A 16,353-nucleotide genomic window follows, 5' to 3' on the forward strand; every position below is an offset into this window, starting at 1 on the left:
TCTAAAAACATGGTGCCTGAAGCCTCTCTGCTTGGCCCTCAGCATTAAGAAGATGTATTGGGGGTCAGGCCTTACGACAGACTAGAGTCCTGTCCAGGAGGGGGTTAGGCCTTATGACAGACTAGCGTCCTGTCCAGGAGGGGGTCAGGCCTTTCGACAGACAAGCGTCCTGTCCAGGAGGGGGTCAGGCCTTACGACAGACTAGCGTCCTGTCCAGGAGGGTGTCAGACCTTACGACAGACTAGCGTCCTGTCCAGGAGGGGGTCAGGCCTTACCACAGACTAGCGTCCTGTCCAGGAGGGGGTCAGTCCTTACCACAGACTAGCGTCCTGTCCAGGAGGGGGTCAGGCCTTACGACAGACTAGCATCCTGTCCAGGAGGGGGTCAGGCCTTACCACAGACTAGCGTCCTGTCCAGGAGGGGGTCAGGCCTTACCACAGACTAGCGTCCTGTCCAGGAGGGGGTCAGGCCTTACCACAGACTAGCGTCCTGTCCAGGAGGGGGTCAGGACTTACGACAGACTAGCGTCCTGTCCAGGAGGGGGTCAGGCCTTACGACAGACTAGCGTCCTGTCCAGGAGCTGTACTCCACAGAATCAGGAGATGGGCTCCTGCCCCTTCATTTACTCACATTGTACACATTTGTCATATGGCAGAGAGGAAAATGTGCATTTTTATAGTTTACGTCATGCTGTTCTAATCTACAAATCCTACCATGAGGCTGATTCTTTATTTATTTTTTGCAGTTTTTCTAGACAATTTATTTCTATTCTACACATTTTGCCACGTGACTAGCAGATGTTATTGTGGTTGTAGCTAAATGTTTGTGTTCCTAACTCAAATCCTGCCATGAGGCTGATTCTTTTTATCTAACAATAAACAAATCTAAAAGTAAAAGAACGGAATGAAGAAGTATTGAAATATTAGGACGAGCAATGTTGGTGTACGTGGTATATACGTATATATATACACATCTCTGGAAAAAATTAGTCTTATCATTTATAGGTATTTGTTTGGGTAAAATGAAAAATATATATACTACTTCTCCCAAATTCCAAATAAAAATATTGTCATTTAGAGCGTTTATTTGCAGAAAATGACAACTGGTCAAAATGACAAAACAGATGCAGTGTTGTCAGACCTCGAATAATGCAAAGAAAATAAGTTCATATCAATTTTTAAACAATAGAATACTAATGTTTTAAAACTTCTTAGGGCTCAGGCCCTGAAGCCAGGATATGCATATAATTGGTACCATTGGAAAGAAAACACTTTGAAGTTTGTAGAAATGTTAAAATAATGTAGGAGAATATAACACAAAATATATGGTAGGAGAAAATCCAAAGAAAAACCAACCTGAATTTTTGTTGTTGTTGAGAGAGACCATCTTCTTAGAATGGTAAGTATAAGGTCATGCTGAAAATTAGCTCCCTGGATGCAGTTCCTATGGCTTCCACAGGGTGTCAGCAGTCTATGTTCAAGGTTTCAGGATTGTAACTTCAAAAACAAATAAGAAATATCAGTTTTAGTACAGGGACACATTCTGGAAATGTGTGTTTGCGCACACAATGAAGACAGGACACACCTGATAAAATTGGTTTCCTATTGAACATACTTCTTTCCGTAAGAAATTCACTATTTGTGAATTTATGAATCCTGTGCCAGTGGACAAATATTTTGATGTGGGGCGCCGTCCTCAAACAATCACATGGCATGTTTTCGCTGTAATAGCTACTGTAAATCGAACAGTGCAGTTAGATTAACAAGAATTTAACCTTTCAGCCGATATAAGACACTTATATGAAACTCAATGTTTAATATCCATAATGTTAATGATTATTTATTTGAATTGCGCGTCCTCCAGTTTCACCGGAAGTTGTCCCGCTAGCGAGACGCAGAGCCCCTTAGGCAGAATTCAGAAATCAATATTTGATGGAATAACCCTGATTTTCAATCACAGCTTTCATGCATCATGGCATGCCCTCCACCAGTCTTTCACAGTGATGTTGGGTGACTTTATGGCACTCCTGGCGCAAAAATTCAAGCAGCTTGGCTTTGTTTGATGGCTTGTGACCATCCGTCTTCCTCTTGATCACATTCCAGAGGTTTTCAATAGGGTTCAGGTCTGGAGATTGGGCTGGCCATGACAGGGTCTTGATCTGGTGGTTTTCAATAGGGTTCAGGTCTGGAGATTGGGCTGGCCATGACAGGGTCATGATCTGGTGGTTTTCAATGGGGTTCAGGTCTGGAAATTGGGCTGGCCATGACAGGGTCTTGATCTGGTGGTTTTCAATGGGGTTCAGGTCTGGAGATTGGGCTGGACATGACAGGGTCTTGATCTGGAGGTTTTCAATAGGGTTCAGGTCTGGAGATTGGGCTGGACATGACAGGGTCTTGATCTGGTGGTTTTCAATAGGGTTCAGGTCTGGATATTGGGCTAGCCATGACAGGGTCTTGATCTGGAGGTTCTCCATCCACACCTTGATTGACCTGGCTGTGTGGCATGGAGCATTGTCCTGCTGGAAAATCCAATCCTCAGAGTTGGGGAACATTGTCAGAGCAGAAGGAAGCACGTTTTCTTCCAGGACAACCTTGTACGTGGCTCGATTCATGCGTCCTTCACAGCCTTCCAGCCTTGCTGAAGCACCCCAGATCATCACCGAACGTCCACCAAATTTCACAGTGGGTGTGAGGCCTGGAGAGGCCTACAAGCCACAGTGTCTCAAACCCCAAAATGTGTTAAACAAATCAAAATATATTTCAGATTTTAGATTCTTCCGAGTAGCCACCGTTTTCCTTGATTACAGCTTTGCACACTCTTGGCATTGTCTCAACCAGCTTCATGAGGAATGCTTTTCCTACAGTCTTGAAGGTGTTCCCACATATGCTGAGCACTTGTTGGCTGCTTTTCCTTCACTCTGTGGTCCAACTCATCCAAAACCATCTCAATTGGGTTGAGGTCGGGTTATTGTGGAGGCCAGGTCATCTGATGCTGCATTCCATCACTCTCTTTCTTTGTCAAATAGCCCATACACCGCCTGGGTGTGTGTTTTGGGTCATTGTCCTGTTGAAAAACAAATGATAGTCCCACTAAGTGCAAACCAGAGGGATGGTGTATTGTTGCAGAATGCTGTGGTAGCCATGCTGGTAAAGTGTGCCTCTAAATAAATCACAGACAGTGTCACCAACAAACCACCATTCACACCTCCTTCTCCATGCTTCACTGTGGGAAACACACATGCGGAGATCATTCGTTCAACTACTCTACATCTCACAACTACATGGCAGTTGGAACCAAAAATCTAACATTTGGACTCATCAGACCAAAAGGACAGATTTCTACCGGTCTAATGTCAATTGCTTGTGTTTCTTGGCACAAGCAAGTCTCTTCTCTTATTGGAGTCCTTTAGTAATGGTTTCTTTGCAGCAATTCAACCATGAAGCCATGATTCACTCAGACTCCTCTGAACAGTTTAGATGTTTCTGTTACTTGAACTCTGTGAAAAATAAGGAGAGCCACACACGCTAGGAGCTCAGATGATTTTTTTTTATGTCCAACGTTTTGACAGACAGGCTGTTTTCATCAGGGTATAATGACAAACACTGCGGGATGACTTGTTTATATAGTGTCACACAGGTGTCTTTAATCATGGCCAGTTGTGGCCTGATATCATTGGTTAATTGTCATATTAAAATAAAAAAAACATAAATGGATAGCGTACGATCATAGATACAATTTGGCTACATGAGCCTACAAACATTTACACTAGCAAAATCACAGTAATCACAAGAATTGCTTCAGATCAAAGTCTACTTGAACTCTGTGAAGCATTTATTTGGCCTGCAATCAGAGGCTGGTAACTCTAATGAACTTATCCTCTGCAGCAGAGGTAACTCTGGGTCTTTCTTTCCTGTGGCGGTCCTCATGAGAACCAGTTAACTTAATGAACTTATCCTCTGCAGCAGAGGTAACTCTGGGTCTTCCTTTCCTGTGGCGGTCCTCATGAGAACCAGTTTCATCATAACGCTTGATGGATTTTGCGACTACACTTGAAGACATGTTCTAAGTTTGTCACAACACAACAGATTGGCTCAAACGCATTAAGAAGGAAAGAAATTCCACAAATGAATTTTTAACAAGGCACATCTGTTAATTGAAATGCAGGTCACTTGGCTATCTCTTGAAGCTGGTTGAGAGAATTCCAAGAGTGTGAAAAGCTGTCATCAAGGCAAAGCATGGCTAAAATATATTTGGATTTGTTTAACACTTTTTTGGTTACTATGTGATTCCATTTGTGTTATTTCATAGTTTGATGTCTTCACTATTATTCTGCATTGTGGAAAAACCCTTGAATGAGTAGGTGTTCTAAATCTTGTGACTGGTACTGTGTATGATGTATATTATGTATGTGGCTGGCTGGAATATGTAGTATATCTGTAGTCAATGGCAGAATATCTGTAGTCAATATCTAGTATATCTGTAGTCAATATCTAGTTTATCTGTAGTCAATGACAGAATATCTGTAGTCAATGACAGTATATCTGTAGTCAATGACAGAATATATGTAGTCAATGACAGTATATCTGTAGTCAAGATGTAGTATATGTGTAGTCAATGGCAGTATATCTGTAGTCAATGGCAGTATATCTGTAGTCAATGACAGTATATCTGTAGTCAATGGCAGTATATCTGTAGTCAATGACAGTATATATGTAGTCAATGGCAGTATATCTTTAGTCAAGATGTAGTATATCTGTAGTCAATGGCAGTATATCTGTAGTCTTTATGTAGTATATCTGTAATCAATGACAGTATATCTGTAGTCAAGATGTAGTATATCTGTAGTCAATATGTAGTATATCTGTAGTCAATATGCAGTATATCTGTAGTCAATATGTAGTATATCTGAGGTCAGTGGCAGTATATCTGTAGTCAGTATGTAGTATATCTGTAGTCAAGATGTAGTATATCTGTAGTCAATGGCAGTATATCTGTAGTCAAGATGTAGTATATCTGTAGTCAATATGTAGTATATCTGTAGTCAATATGTAGTATATCTGTAGTCAATGGCAGTATATCTGTAGTCAAGATGTAGTATATCTGTAGTCAATATGCAGTATATCTGTAGTCAAGATGTAGTATATCTGTAGTCAAGATGTAGTATATCTGTGTCTACCAATTTTCTCTGTGGTGGAGCAAAATATCAAATAATGGTTTTGGGGATCAACAACAATCACAGAAAGAGTAAAAATACGTCTACATGTAAAAATTGTTGAACTTCCCCTTTAATGCTCAGTGTCAAAGCAGCAAGGCATCAGGTCACATTTTTTTTAGTCTCTGTTTGGTTTGACTCAACCAGGAATTGAACCCTTCCAATCTCAGGGAGGACCACAGGGCCACTGACTTGCTGCTACTGTTATAATGACTGTAATAGTAGCAGTACTAGTAGTGTAGAAGGCACAATGACGCTACTGTAGTCGGAGAAAGGAAGCCGGGAAAGGGAGCTAAGAAAAGAGAGGAAAGGAAGCTAGGGAAGGAGGAACGGAAAGGTAGTTGGGAAAGATTAGGAGGAAAGGGAGCTAGGAAAGCGAACGAGGAAAGGAGGACAAACATCAAGGGAAGAAAGCTAGGAAAAAAGGAAAGGAACCTAGGAAAGAGGAAGAGTAAAGAAAATTAAGAAAGAAAGCAAGGAAATTAGAAACGGGATCTGGATAAGGTGAGTCGGAAATTAAGCTAGTATGGGAAAGGGGGGAGAAGATGCTAGGAAAGGAGGGAAGGAAATTAGAAGAAGATAGGAGGAAGAGAGCTAGGAAAGCAAAGGAGTTGAAGAAAGGAAGGAAAGGGATCAAGGAAAGACCATGGACTGTGATTATCCAATGGGCTGTCGCGTTTTTAATGACCCCACTGTGATTATCCAATGGGCTGTCACGTTATTAATGACCACACTGTGATTATCCAATGGGCCGTCAAGTTATTAATGGCCACACTGTGATAATCCAATGGGCTATCACATTATTAATGACCACACTGTGATTATCCAATGGGCTATCACGTTATTAATGACCACACTGTGATTTTCCAATGGGTTGTCCTGTTGTTACTGATCCCAATGCCAGTCAAACATAATCTTCTCACCATTGGCCAGACTCCATCACCTAATCAGTTTGAGATACTGTAGTAATTTGCCACCAATTTTGACCAATTCTCTATTGTCCGCCAATAAGTACCTTGATTGAATAAAGTCAAACATTTCATAGATGAAATACATTTTATAGATAAGTATATGAATAAGTAGCATGCTTTTCTCCTTCCAGAAAACGTGCTAGAAGCTGAAAGGATACTCTTGTGAATCCTCTGCTGAGGTAGGTAATCAAGGAGGAGATCAGACTCCTCCTTTCACCTACTAATAAATTAACACTCTACTCAACCTCTCAACCACTCATTAGTTTCCCCGTCACTGAGATACATTTTATTCACTGGGAGATTCTCATTTGGCCAAAAGTCTGTCCTCTCCTCGACTCCTCTGTCCTCCTCTGTAAGTCGTTCTGAATAAGAACGTACAAATACCGTACCAACCCCCTGTATAAATACTGTACCAACCCTCTGTATAAATACTGTACCAACCCCTGTATAAATACTGTACCAACCCCCTGTACAAATACTGTATCAACCCCCTGTACAAATACTGTATCAACCCCCTGTATAAATACTGTACCAACCCCCTGTATAAATACTGTACCAACCCCTGTATAAATACTGTACCAACCACCTGTACAAATACTGTACCAACCCCCTGTATAAATACTGTACCAACCCCTGTATAAATACTGTACCAACCCCCTGTATAAATACTGTATCAACCCCCTGTATAAATACTGTACCAACCCCTGTATAAATACTGTACCAACCCCTGTATAAATACTGTACCAACCCCTGTATAAATACTGTAACAACCCCGTATAAATACTGTACCAACCCCCCGTATAAATACTGTACCAACCCCCCATATAAATACTGTACCAACCCCTGTATAAATACTGTACCAACCCCTGTATAAATACTGTACCAAGCCCAGTATAAATACTGTACCAACCCCTGTATAAATACTGTACCAACCCCCGTATAAATACTGTACCAACCCCCGTATAAATACTGTACCAACCCCTGTACAAATACTGTACCAACCCCATGTACAAATACTGTACCAACCCCCCGTATAAATACTGTACCAACCCCCTGTACAAATACTGTACCAACCCCATGTACAAATACTGTACCAACCCCTGTATAAATACTGTACCAACCCCTGTATAAATACTGTACCAACCCCGTATAAATACTGTACCAACCCCCGTATAAATACTGTACCAACCCCTGTATAAATACTGTACCAACCCCCGTATAAATACTGTACTAACGCCCCTGTATAAATACTGTACCAACCCCTGTATAAATACTGTACCAACCCCCTGTATTAATACTGTACTAACCCCCTGTATAAATACTGTACTAACCCCTGTATAAATACTGTACCAACCCCTGTATTAATACTGTACTAACCCCCTGTATTAATACTGTACTAACCCCCTGTATAAATACTGTACCAACCCCTGTATAAATACTGTACCAACCCCTGTATAAATACTGTACCAACCCCTGTATAAATACTGTACCAACCCCCTGTACAAATACTGTACCAACCCCTGTATAAATACTGTACCAACCCCCGTATAAATACTGTACCAACCCCCTGTATAAATACTGTACCAACCCCTGTATAAATACTGTACCAACCCCCAGTATAAATACTGTACCAACCCCGTATAAATACTGTATCAACCCCTGTATAAATACTGTACCAACCCCTGTATAAATACTGTACCAACCCCTGTATAAATACTGTACCAACCCCCCGTATACATACTGTACCAACCCCTGTATAAATACTGTACCAACCCCTGTATAAATACTGTACCAACCCCAGTACAAATACTGTACCAACCCCCTGTATAAATACTGTACCAACCCCCAGTATAAATACTGTACCAACCCCTGTATAAATACTGTACCAACCCCTGTATAAATACTGTACCAACCCCAGTATAAATACTGTACCAACCCCTGTATAAATACTGTACCAACCCCTGTATAAATACTGTACCAACCCCTGTACAAATACTGTACCAACCCCCAGTATAAATACTGTACCAAACCCCTGTATAAATACTGTACCAAACCCCTGTACAAATACTGTACCAACCCCTGTACAAATACTGTATCAACCCCTGTACAAATACTGTACCAACCCCTGTACAAATACCGTACCAAACCCCGTATAAATACTGTACCAACCCCTGTATACATACTGTACCAACCCCCAGTATAAATACTGTACCAACCCCTGTATAAATACTGTACCAACCCCTGTACAAATACCGTACCAAACCCCGTATAAATACTGTACCAACCCCTGTACAAATACCGTACCAAACCCCGTATAAATACTGTACCAACCCCCATTATAAATACTGTACCAACCCCCTGTATAAATACCGTACCAACCCCCGTATAAATACTGTACCAACCCCTGTACAAATACCGTACCAAACCCCCGTATAAATACTGTACCAACCCCTGTACAAATACCGTACCAAACCCCGTATAAATACTGTACCAACCCCCTGTATAAATACTGTACCAACCCCTGTACAAATACTGTACCAACCCCGTACAAATACTGTACCAACCCCTGTATAAATACTGTACCAACCCCGTATAAATACTGTACCAACCCCTGTATAAATACTGTACCAACCCCGTATAAATACTGTACCAACCCCCTGTACAAATACCGTACCAACCCCTGTATAAATACTGTACCAACCCCCCGTACACATTCAACCAGAGGCAATGGAGACCCAAAGCAAACTGTATACGGTTCTCAGTAATGTCTCTTAACCAAACTGTAAAGGGTTCTCAGTAATGTCTCTAAACCAAACTGTGTAGGGTTCTCAGTAATGTCTCTAAACCAAACTGTGTAGGGTTCTCAGTAATGTCTCTAAACCAAACTGTGTAGGGTTCTCAGTAATGTCTCTCAACCAAACTGTGTAGGGTTCTCAGTAATGTCTCTAAAGCAAACTGTATAGGGTTCTCAGTGATGTCTCTCAACCAAACTGTGTAGGGTTCTCAGTGATGTCTCTCAACCAAACTGTGTAGGGTTCTCAATGATGTCTCTAAACCAAACTGTGTAGGGTTCTCAATGACGTCTCTAAACCAAACTGTAAAGGGTTCTCAATGATGTCTCTTCACCAAACTGTATAAGGTTCTCAGTAATGTCTCTTAACCAAACTGTAAAGGGTTCTCAGTAATGTCTCTAAACCAAACTGTATAGGGTTCTCAATGATGTCTCTTAACCAAACTGTATAGGGTTCTCAATGATGTCTCTTCACCAAACTGTATAGGGTTCTCAGTAATGTCTCTTCACCAAACTGTATAGGGTTCTCAGTAATGTCTCTTAACCAAACTGTAAAGGGTTCTCAGTAATGTCTCTAAACCAAACTGTGTAGGGTTCTCAGTAATGTCTCCAAACCAAACTGTGTAGGGTTCTCAGTAATGTCTCTAAACCAAAATGTATAGGGTTCTCAATGATGTCTCTTAACCAAACTGTATAGGGTTCTCAGTAATGTCTCTAAACCAAACTGTATAGGGTTCTCAGTAATGTCTCCAAACCAAACTGTAAAGGGTTCTCAATGATGTCTCTAAACCAAACTGTAAAGGGTTCTCAGTAATGTCTCTAAACCAAACTGTGTAGGGTTCTCAGTAATGTCTCTAAACCAAACTGTATAGGGTTCTCAGTAATGTCTCTAAACCAAACTGTATAGGGTTCTCAGTAATGTCGCTAAACCAAACTGTAAAGGGTTCTCAGTAATGTCTCTAAACAAAACTGTAAAGGGTTCTCAGTAATGTCGCTAAACCAAACTGTATAGGGTTGTCAGTAATGTCTCTAAACCAAACTGTAAAGGGTTCTCAGTAATGTCTCCAAACCAAACCTTATATAGTTCTCAGTAATGTCTCTTAACCAAACTGTATAGGGTTCTCAGTAATGTCTCTTAACCAAACTGTGTAGGGTTCTCAGTAATGTCTCCAAACCAAACCTTATATAGTTCTCAGTAATGTCTCTAAACCAAACTGTATAGGGTTCTCAGTAATGTCTCCAAACCAAACCTTATATAGTTCTCAGTAATGTCTCTTAACCAAACTGTATACGGTTCTCAGTAATGTCTCCAAACCAAACTGTGTAGGGTTCTCAGTAATGTCTCTAAACCAAACTGTATAGGGTTCTCAGTAATGTCTCCAAACCAAACCTTATATCGTTCTCAGTAATGTCTCTAAACCAAACCTTATATAGTTCTCAGTAATGTCTCCAAACCAAACCTTATATAGTTCTCAGTAATGTCTCCAAACCAAACTGTGTAGGGTTCTCAGTAATGTCTCTAAACCAAACTGTATAGGGTTCTCAGTAATGTCTCCAAACCAAACCTTATATAGTTCTCAGTAATGTCTCCAAACCAAACCTTATATAGTTCTCAGTAATGTCTCCAAACCAAACCTTATATAGTTCTCAGTAATGTCTCTTAACCAAACTGTATAGGGTTCTCAGTAATGTTCTCAGTAATGTCTCTTGACCAAACTGTATAGGGTTCTCAGTAATGTCTCCAAACCAAACCTTATATAGTTCTCAGTAATGTCTCTTAACCAAACTGTGTAGGGTTCTCAGTAATGTCTCTTAACCAAACTGTATACGGTTCTCAGTAATGTCTCTAAACCAAACTGTATAGGGTTCTCAGTAATGTCTCCAAACCAAACCTTATATTGTTCTCAGTAATGTCTCTTAACCAAACTGTATAGGGTTCTCAGTAATGTCTCCAAACCAAACTGTGTAGGGTTCTCAGTAATGTCTCTTAACCAAACTTTATACGGTTCTCAGTAATGTCTCTAAACCAAACTGTATAGGGTTCTCAGTAATGTCTCCAAACCAAACCTTATATAGTTCTCAGTAATGTCTCTTAACCAAACTGTATAGGGTTCTCAGTAATGTCTCCAAACCAACCTGGATAGGGTTCTCAGTAATGTCTCTAAACCAAACTGTATAGGGTTCTCAGTAATGTCTCCAAACCAAACCTTATATAGTTCTCAGTAATGTATCTTAACCAAACTGTAAGGGTTCTCAGTACCAAACCAAACTGTATAGGGTTCTCAGTAATGTCTCTAAACCAAACTGTAAAGGGTTCTCAGTAATGTCTCTAAACCAAACTGTAAATGGTTCTCAATGATGTCTCTAAACCAAACTGTAAAGGGTTCTCAATGATGTCTCTAAACCAAACTGTAAAGGGTTCTCAATGATGTCTCTTCACCAAACTGTATAAGGTTCTCAAATGTCTCTTAACCAAACTGTAAAGGGTTCTCAGTAATGTCTCTAAACCAAACTGTATAGGGTTCTCAATGATGTCTCTTAACAAACTGTATAGGGTTCTCAAATGTCTCTTCACCAAACTGTATAGTTCTCAGTAATGTCTCTAAACCAAACTGTAAAGGGTTCTCAAGTCTCTAAACCAAACTGTATAGGGTTCTCAGTAATGTCTCCAAACCAAACCTTATATAGTTCTCAGTAATGTCTCTAAACCAAACCTTATATAGTTCTCAGTAATGTCTCCAAACCAAACATTATATAGTTCTCAGTAATGTCTCTTAACCAAACTGTATAGGGTTCTCAGTAATGTCTCCAAACCAAACCTTATATAGTTCTCAGTAATGTCTCTTAACCAAACTGTATAGGGTTCTCAGTAATGTCTCCAAACCAAACCTTATATAGTTCTCAGTAATGTCTCTTAACCAAACTGTATAGGGTTCTCAGTAATGTCTCCAAACCAAACTGTGTAGGGTTCTCAGTAATGTCTCTTAACCAAACTGTATACTGTTCTCAGTAATGTCTCTAAACCAAACTGTATAGGGTTCTCAGTAATGTCTCCAAACCAAACCTTATATAGTTCTCAGTAATGTATCTTAACCAAACTGTATAGGGTTCTCAGTAATGTCTCTAAACCAAACTGTATAGGGTTCTCAGTAATGTCTCTAAACCAAACTGTATAGGGTTCTCAGTAATGTCTCCAAACCAAACCTTATATAGTTCTCAGTAATGTCTCTTAACCAAACTGTATAGGGTTCTCAGTAATGTCTCCAAACCAACCTGGATAGGGTTCTCAGTAATGTCTCTAAACCAAACTGTATAGGGTTCTCAGTAATGTCTCCAAACCAAACCTTATATAGTTCTCAGTAATGTATCTTAACCAAACTGTATAGGGTTCTCAGTAATGTCTCTAAACCAAACTGTATAGGGTTCTCAGTAATGTCTCTAAACCAAACTGTAAAGGGTTCTCAGTAATGTCTCTAAACCAAACTGTAAATGGTTCTCAATGATGTCTCTAAACCAAACTGTAAAGGGTTCTCAATGATGTCTCTAAACCAAACTGTAAAGGGTTCTCAATGATGTCTCTTCACCAAACTGTATAAGGTTCTCAGTAATGTCTCTTAACCAAACTGTAAAGGGTTCTCAGTAATGTCTCTAAACCAAACTGTATAGGGTTCTCAATGATGTTTCTTAACCAAACTATATAGGGTTCTCAATGATGTCTCTTCACCAAACTGTATATAGTTCTCAGTAATGTCTCTAAACCAAACTGTAAAGGGTTCTAGTAGTCTCTAAACCAAACTGTATAGGGTTCTCAGTAATGTCTCCAAACCAAACCTTATATAGTTCTCAGTAATGTCTCTAAACCAAACCTTATATAGTTCTCAGTAATGTCTCCAAACCAAACATTATATAGTTCTCAGTAATGTCTCTTAACCAAACTGTATAGGGTTCTCAGTAATGTCTCCAAACCAAACCTTATATAGTTCTCAGTAATGTCTCTTAACCAAACTGTATAGGGTTCTCAGTAATGTCTCCAAACCAAACCTTATATAGTTCTCAGTAATGTCTCTTAACCAAACTGTATAGGGTTCTCAGTAATGTCTCCAAACCAAACTGTGTAGGGTTCTCAGTAATGTCTCTTAACCAAACTGTATACTGTTCTCAGTAATGTCTCTAAACCAAACTGTATAGGGTTCTCAGTAATGTCTCCAAACCAAACCTTATATAGTTCTCAGTAATGTATCTTAACCAAACTGTATAGGGTTCTCAGTAATGTCTCTAAACCAAACTGTATAGGGTTCTCAGTAATGTCTCTAAACCAAACTGTAAAGGGTTCTCAGTAATGTCTCTAAACCAAACTGTAAAGGGTTCTCAATGATGTCTCTAAACCAAACTGTAAAGGGTTCTCAATGATGTCTCTAAACCAAACTGTTTTGTGTAACATACGTTCAAAAGTTTTGTAATTATCTGATCTGCTGATTATGAACGTAGTCCAAACCTTAGAATAACAGGAAGTTATATTAATAACAGGAAGTTATATTAATAACAGGAAGTTATATTAAACTCAGGTTTAAGCACAATAATGGTCTACTGTAAAAGGTAAATGTCAAATGGTAAAAATATTTGAGATAAAATCTCAAATTAGTAGAAATATTGATTTATCACTTTTAATATTCTATGGACCAATCTAAGACCTCTTCTGAGAAGCATAAAACAATACTGAAACATGATAAAACCAGACTGAGAACATCTTGCCGTAAAGCACTTTTTTTATTGATGCTATAAGGAAGAGAATATATGGGTGACAGGGTGAGAGAACCAATCAGACACGAGGTCACAAAGGTCATAGGTTATAATCTAATCATCATTCTATTGCTCCTGTTCCTTCTTGTAGCTGTAGGTGTAGTAGACGGTGCCTTTCTTCAGGTGGCAGGTCTCAGTGTGTGTTCCTGGGTAGACAGTGGTGGTGCAGGTTCCCAGGCGGTTATCTGGCCCGGCGTCCTGATCCCACACCTAATAATAATTACATTATTATAATAATAACAAAAACAATAGTAATAATTAATAATAATCATAACTATCAAATTCGTAATAATCATAATCATCATCATCATCATCATCATCATCCTCTTCCTCTTCCTCTTCCTCCTCCTCCATCTCTTTCTCTTCCTGTCCCTCTTCATCATTATCATCACAATAATAATCATTGATGGGATTTACATAGTGATTTTCCAGTGCTCAAAGTGCTTTGCATAGTAAGGGGGGAAACTCACCTCCAGCTTCAGGACAGACTTGTGGATGATGTCTAGGAAGTTGAATTCTCCGGGCCAGGTGGGGTTGGCCTGGTTCGTTAAAATGCTGGTCATGCCACCGAAGGCTGGGCCGCACCACACCTAAGGAAGAGGATGTTGTCGTTTTTTTATTGTTATTGTGCTTCTAATACTAAATGATCTTTAATGGTAAGGGTAGGTAACAACACATCCTCCACAGTGATCCTAAACACAGGGGCACCTCAGGAGTGTTCATCCCCTTCCTGTACTCCCTGTTGCCTGGCCATGCAATCACTGTAGGCTACTTGATATCCAAACAAATGACAGCTGACTGTCTACTGTTTACTGTTTGATTATTGCTGTGTCTCTGTCCTTCTGTGTTATGATGTCTGTCCTGTCTGTAACATCGCTGTACTTCTGTTTTATCTCCCCACCTGTCAGTCCCTCATTTTATATCACAATGATTCATTAACTGACTGATCTGGTTAAATAAAGAAGAAATAAATGAGTAAATTCACCTTGACGTAGGGGTCTGGCTGGGAGAGGAGGTCTCCTTTCAGGTTGGAGGCACTAAGGCCCCACACCCTGACATGGCTGTCATCCAGGTCACAGTGTACAAGAGCCAGGGTGCATAGCACCAGCAGTCCCAGGGACAGAGAGAGAGAGGCCATGGTACACTGTCTGGGAGAGAGGAGAGAGACGAGGAGAGGAGGAGAGAGAAGAGGAGAGGAGAGGAGGGGAAGATATATTCTTATGTCCATAAGAACTTAAAAATAACACTACAGACATTCAAATGTAGTTGAAAGATCAGGACATATTTTCAGAATTAAGAGATCAATGAAGAGAGAGAGAGAGAGAGAGAGAGAGAGAGAGGAGAGAGAGAGAGAGAGAGAGAGAGAGAGAGAGGTGTAGTAGAACAGCACCAGAACAACAGATCATGTCTTACCTAGATATTCTTGAGCTGGACGTCTGTCTTCTCTAGTCACCCAACTGCTGATGGTCCTTACTGTGCCATCTAGCTGTTTATAAAGATCTCAGCCCCCCCCCACCCAGGTTTGTATGATGACCCACAGATGGTATGTAGGACTACTTAGTGATGACATAACCAATGAGAACACACCCTATATTACCAAGAGACATATGGAAGCCTATAATGTGTAACAACAAATTCTGATACTATTTGAAATGCTGATTGAACAAATTGTATTCCAGATAATGTCAAAAGGCCAGCCCAGTGAATAAACAGTTAGGTAAGGGAGAGGACATTACTAATGGTGGACATGGTAAATAGTACTGCATAGAATCTGTAATTCATCAGTAATACCATTGATCACTATCTGCAGGAGACAACAGGCGCCTCACAGCCACCTGCTTCAGTAGGAGTGGTATTATAAGGACCACTCCTACAGTGACAATGTTTGAGTCCCAAATGGCACCCCATTCCCTATATAGTGCACTACTGGTCAAAAGTAGTTCACTATAAAGTGAATAGGGTGTAATGTGGGACAAAGCCTTTACACACTACAGTTATATCACTCACTCTGTGGCGCCACATACAAACACTGTCTCTGGCTTCAATAGAAGCTTTATCTCAGGGCTCTATCAACCGGATGAGTTGGAAAACCTCTTGGTTTCATCCTCAATCACTTTGAATGCAGTGAATCCACGTGTGGTTAATATTCCAAGATCTGATTAATAAACTTTTTGTATTAAAGACGTACAGAAGACTACAGAGCTAATTAAGGTGTTATAATATGCGCCACTCCCACAGTGACAATATACACTGACTACAGAACATACCCCGGACTCTTCTCTCTGTGGCGCCACACACAAACGTCTGTCTGTCTGTCTGTCTGTCTGTCTGTCTGTCTGTCTGTCTGTCTGTCTGTCTGTCTGTCTGTCTGTCTGTCTGTCTGTCTGTCTGTCTGTCTGTCTGTCTGTCTGTCTGTTCTACAGGATCTTAGATCTTGGGGTTGAGGCTGTGGTGGGGGTTGAGGCTGTGGTGGGGGTTGAGGCTGTGGTGGGAGTTGAGGCTGTGGTGGGGGTTGAGGCTGTGGTGGGGGTTGAGGGTATGGTGGGGGTTGAGGCTGCGGTGGGGGTTGAGGCTGTGGT

General features: G+C 40.5%; 1 protein-coding gene across 2 annotated transcripts; it reads right to left on the bottom strand.

Moving 5' to 3' along the window:
• Window positions 1-13,722: 13,722 nt before the first annotated feature.
• LOC115117778 (perforin-1-like) lies at window positions 13,723-15,275 on the bottom strand. 2 transcript variants are annotated; one of them, XM_029646274.2, is made up of 4 exons: window positions 15,188-15,275; window positions 14,760-14,918; window positions 14,245-14,364; window positions 13,723-13,984 (listed from the first exon to the last, which is right to left on the bottom strand). In XM_029646274.2, exons 2-4 carry the CDS (start codon window positions 14,910-14,912, stop codon window positions 13,841-13,843), a joined length of 417 nt encoding a protein of 138 aa, XP_029502134.1. In that variant the 5' UTR covers window positions 14,913-14,918; window positions 15,188-15,275; the 3' UTR covers window positions 13,723-13,840. The 2 variants fall into 2 exon arrangements, with proteins under 2 accessions (XP_029502134.1, XP_029502133.1); XM_029646273.2 differs by having other exon boundaries at window positions 14,760-14,922; window positions 15,188-15,254.
• Between the last annotated feature and the right edge of the window lie 1,078 nt (window positions 15,276-16,353).

This window comes from Oncorhynchus nerka, linkage group LG13 (assembly GCF_034236695.1).
Source record: "Oncorhynchus nerka isolate Pitt River linkage group LG13, Oner_Uvic_2.0, whole genome shotgun sequence".
NCBI classification, from domain to species: Eukaryota; Metazoa; Chordata; class Actinopteri; order Salmoniformes; family Salmonidae; genus Oncorhynchus; species Oncorhynchus nerka.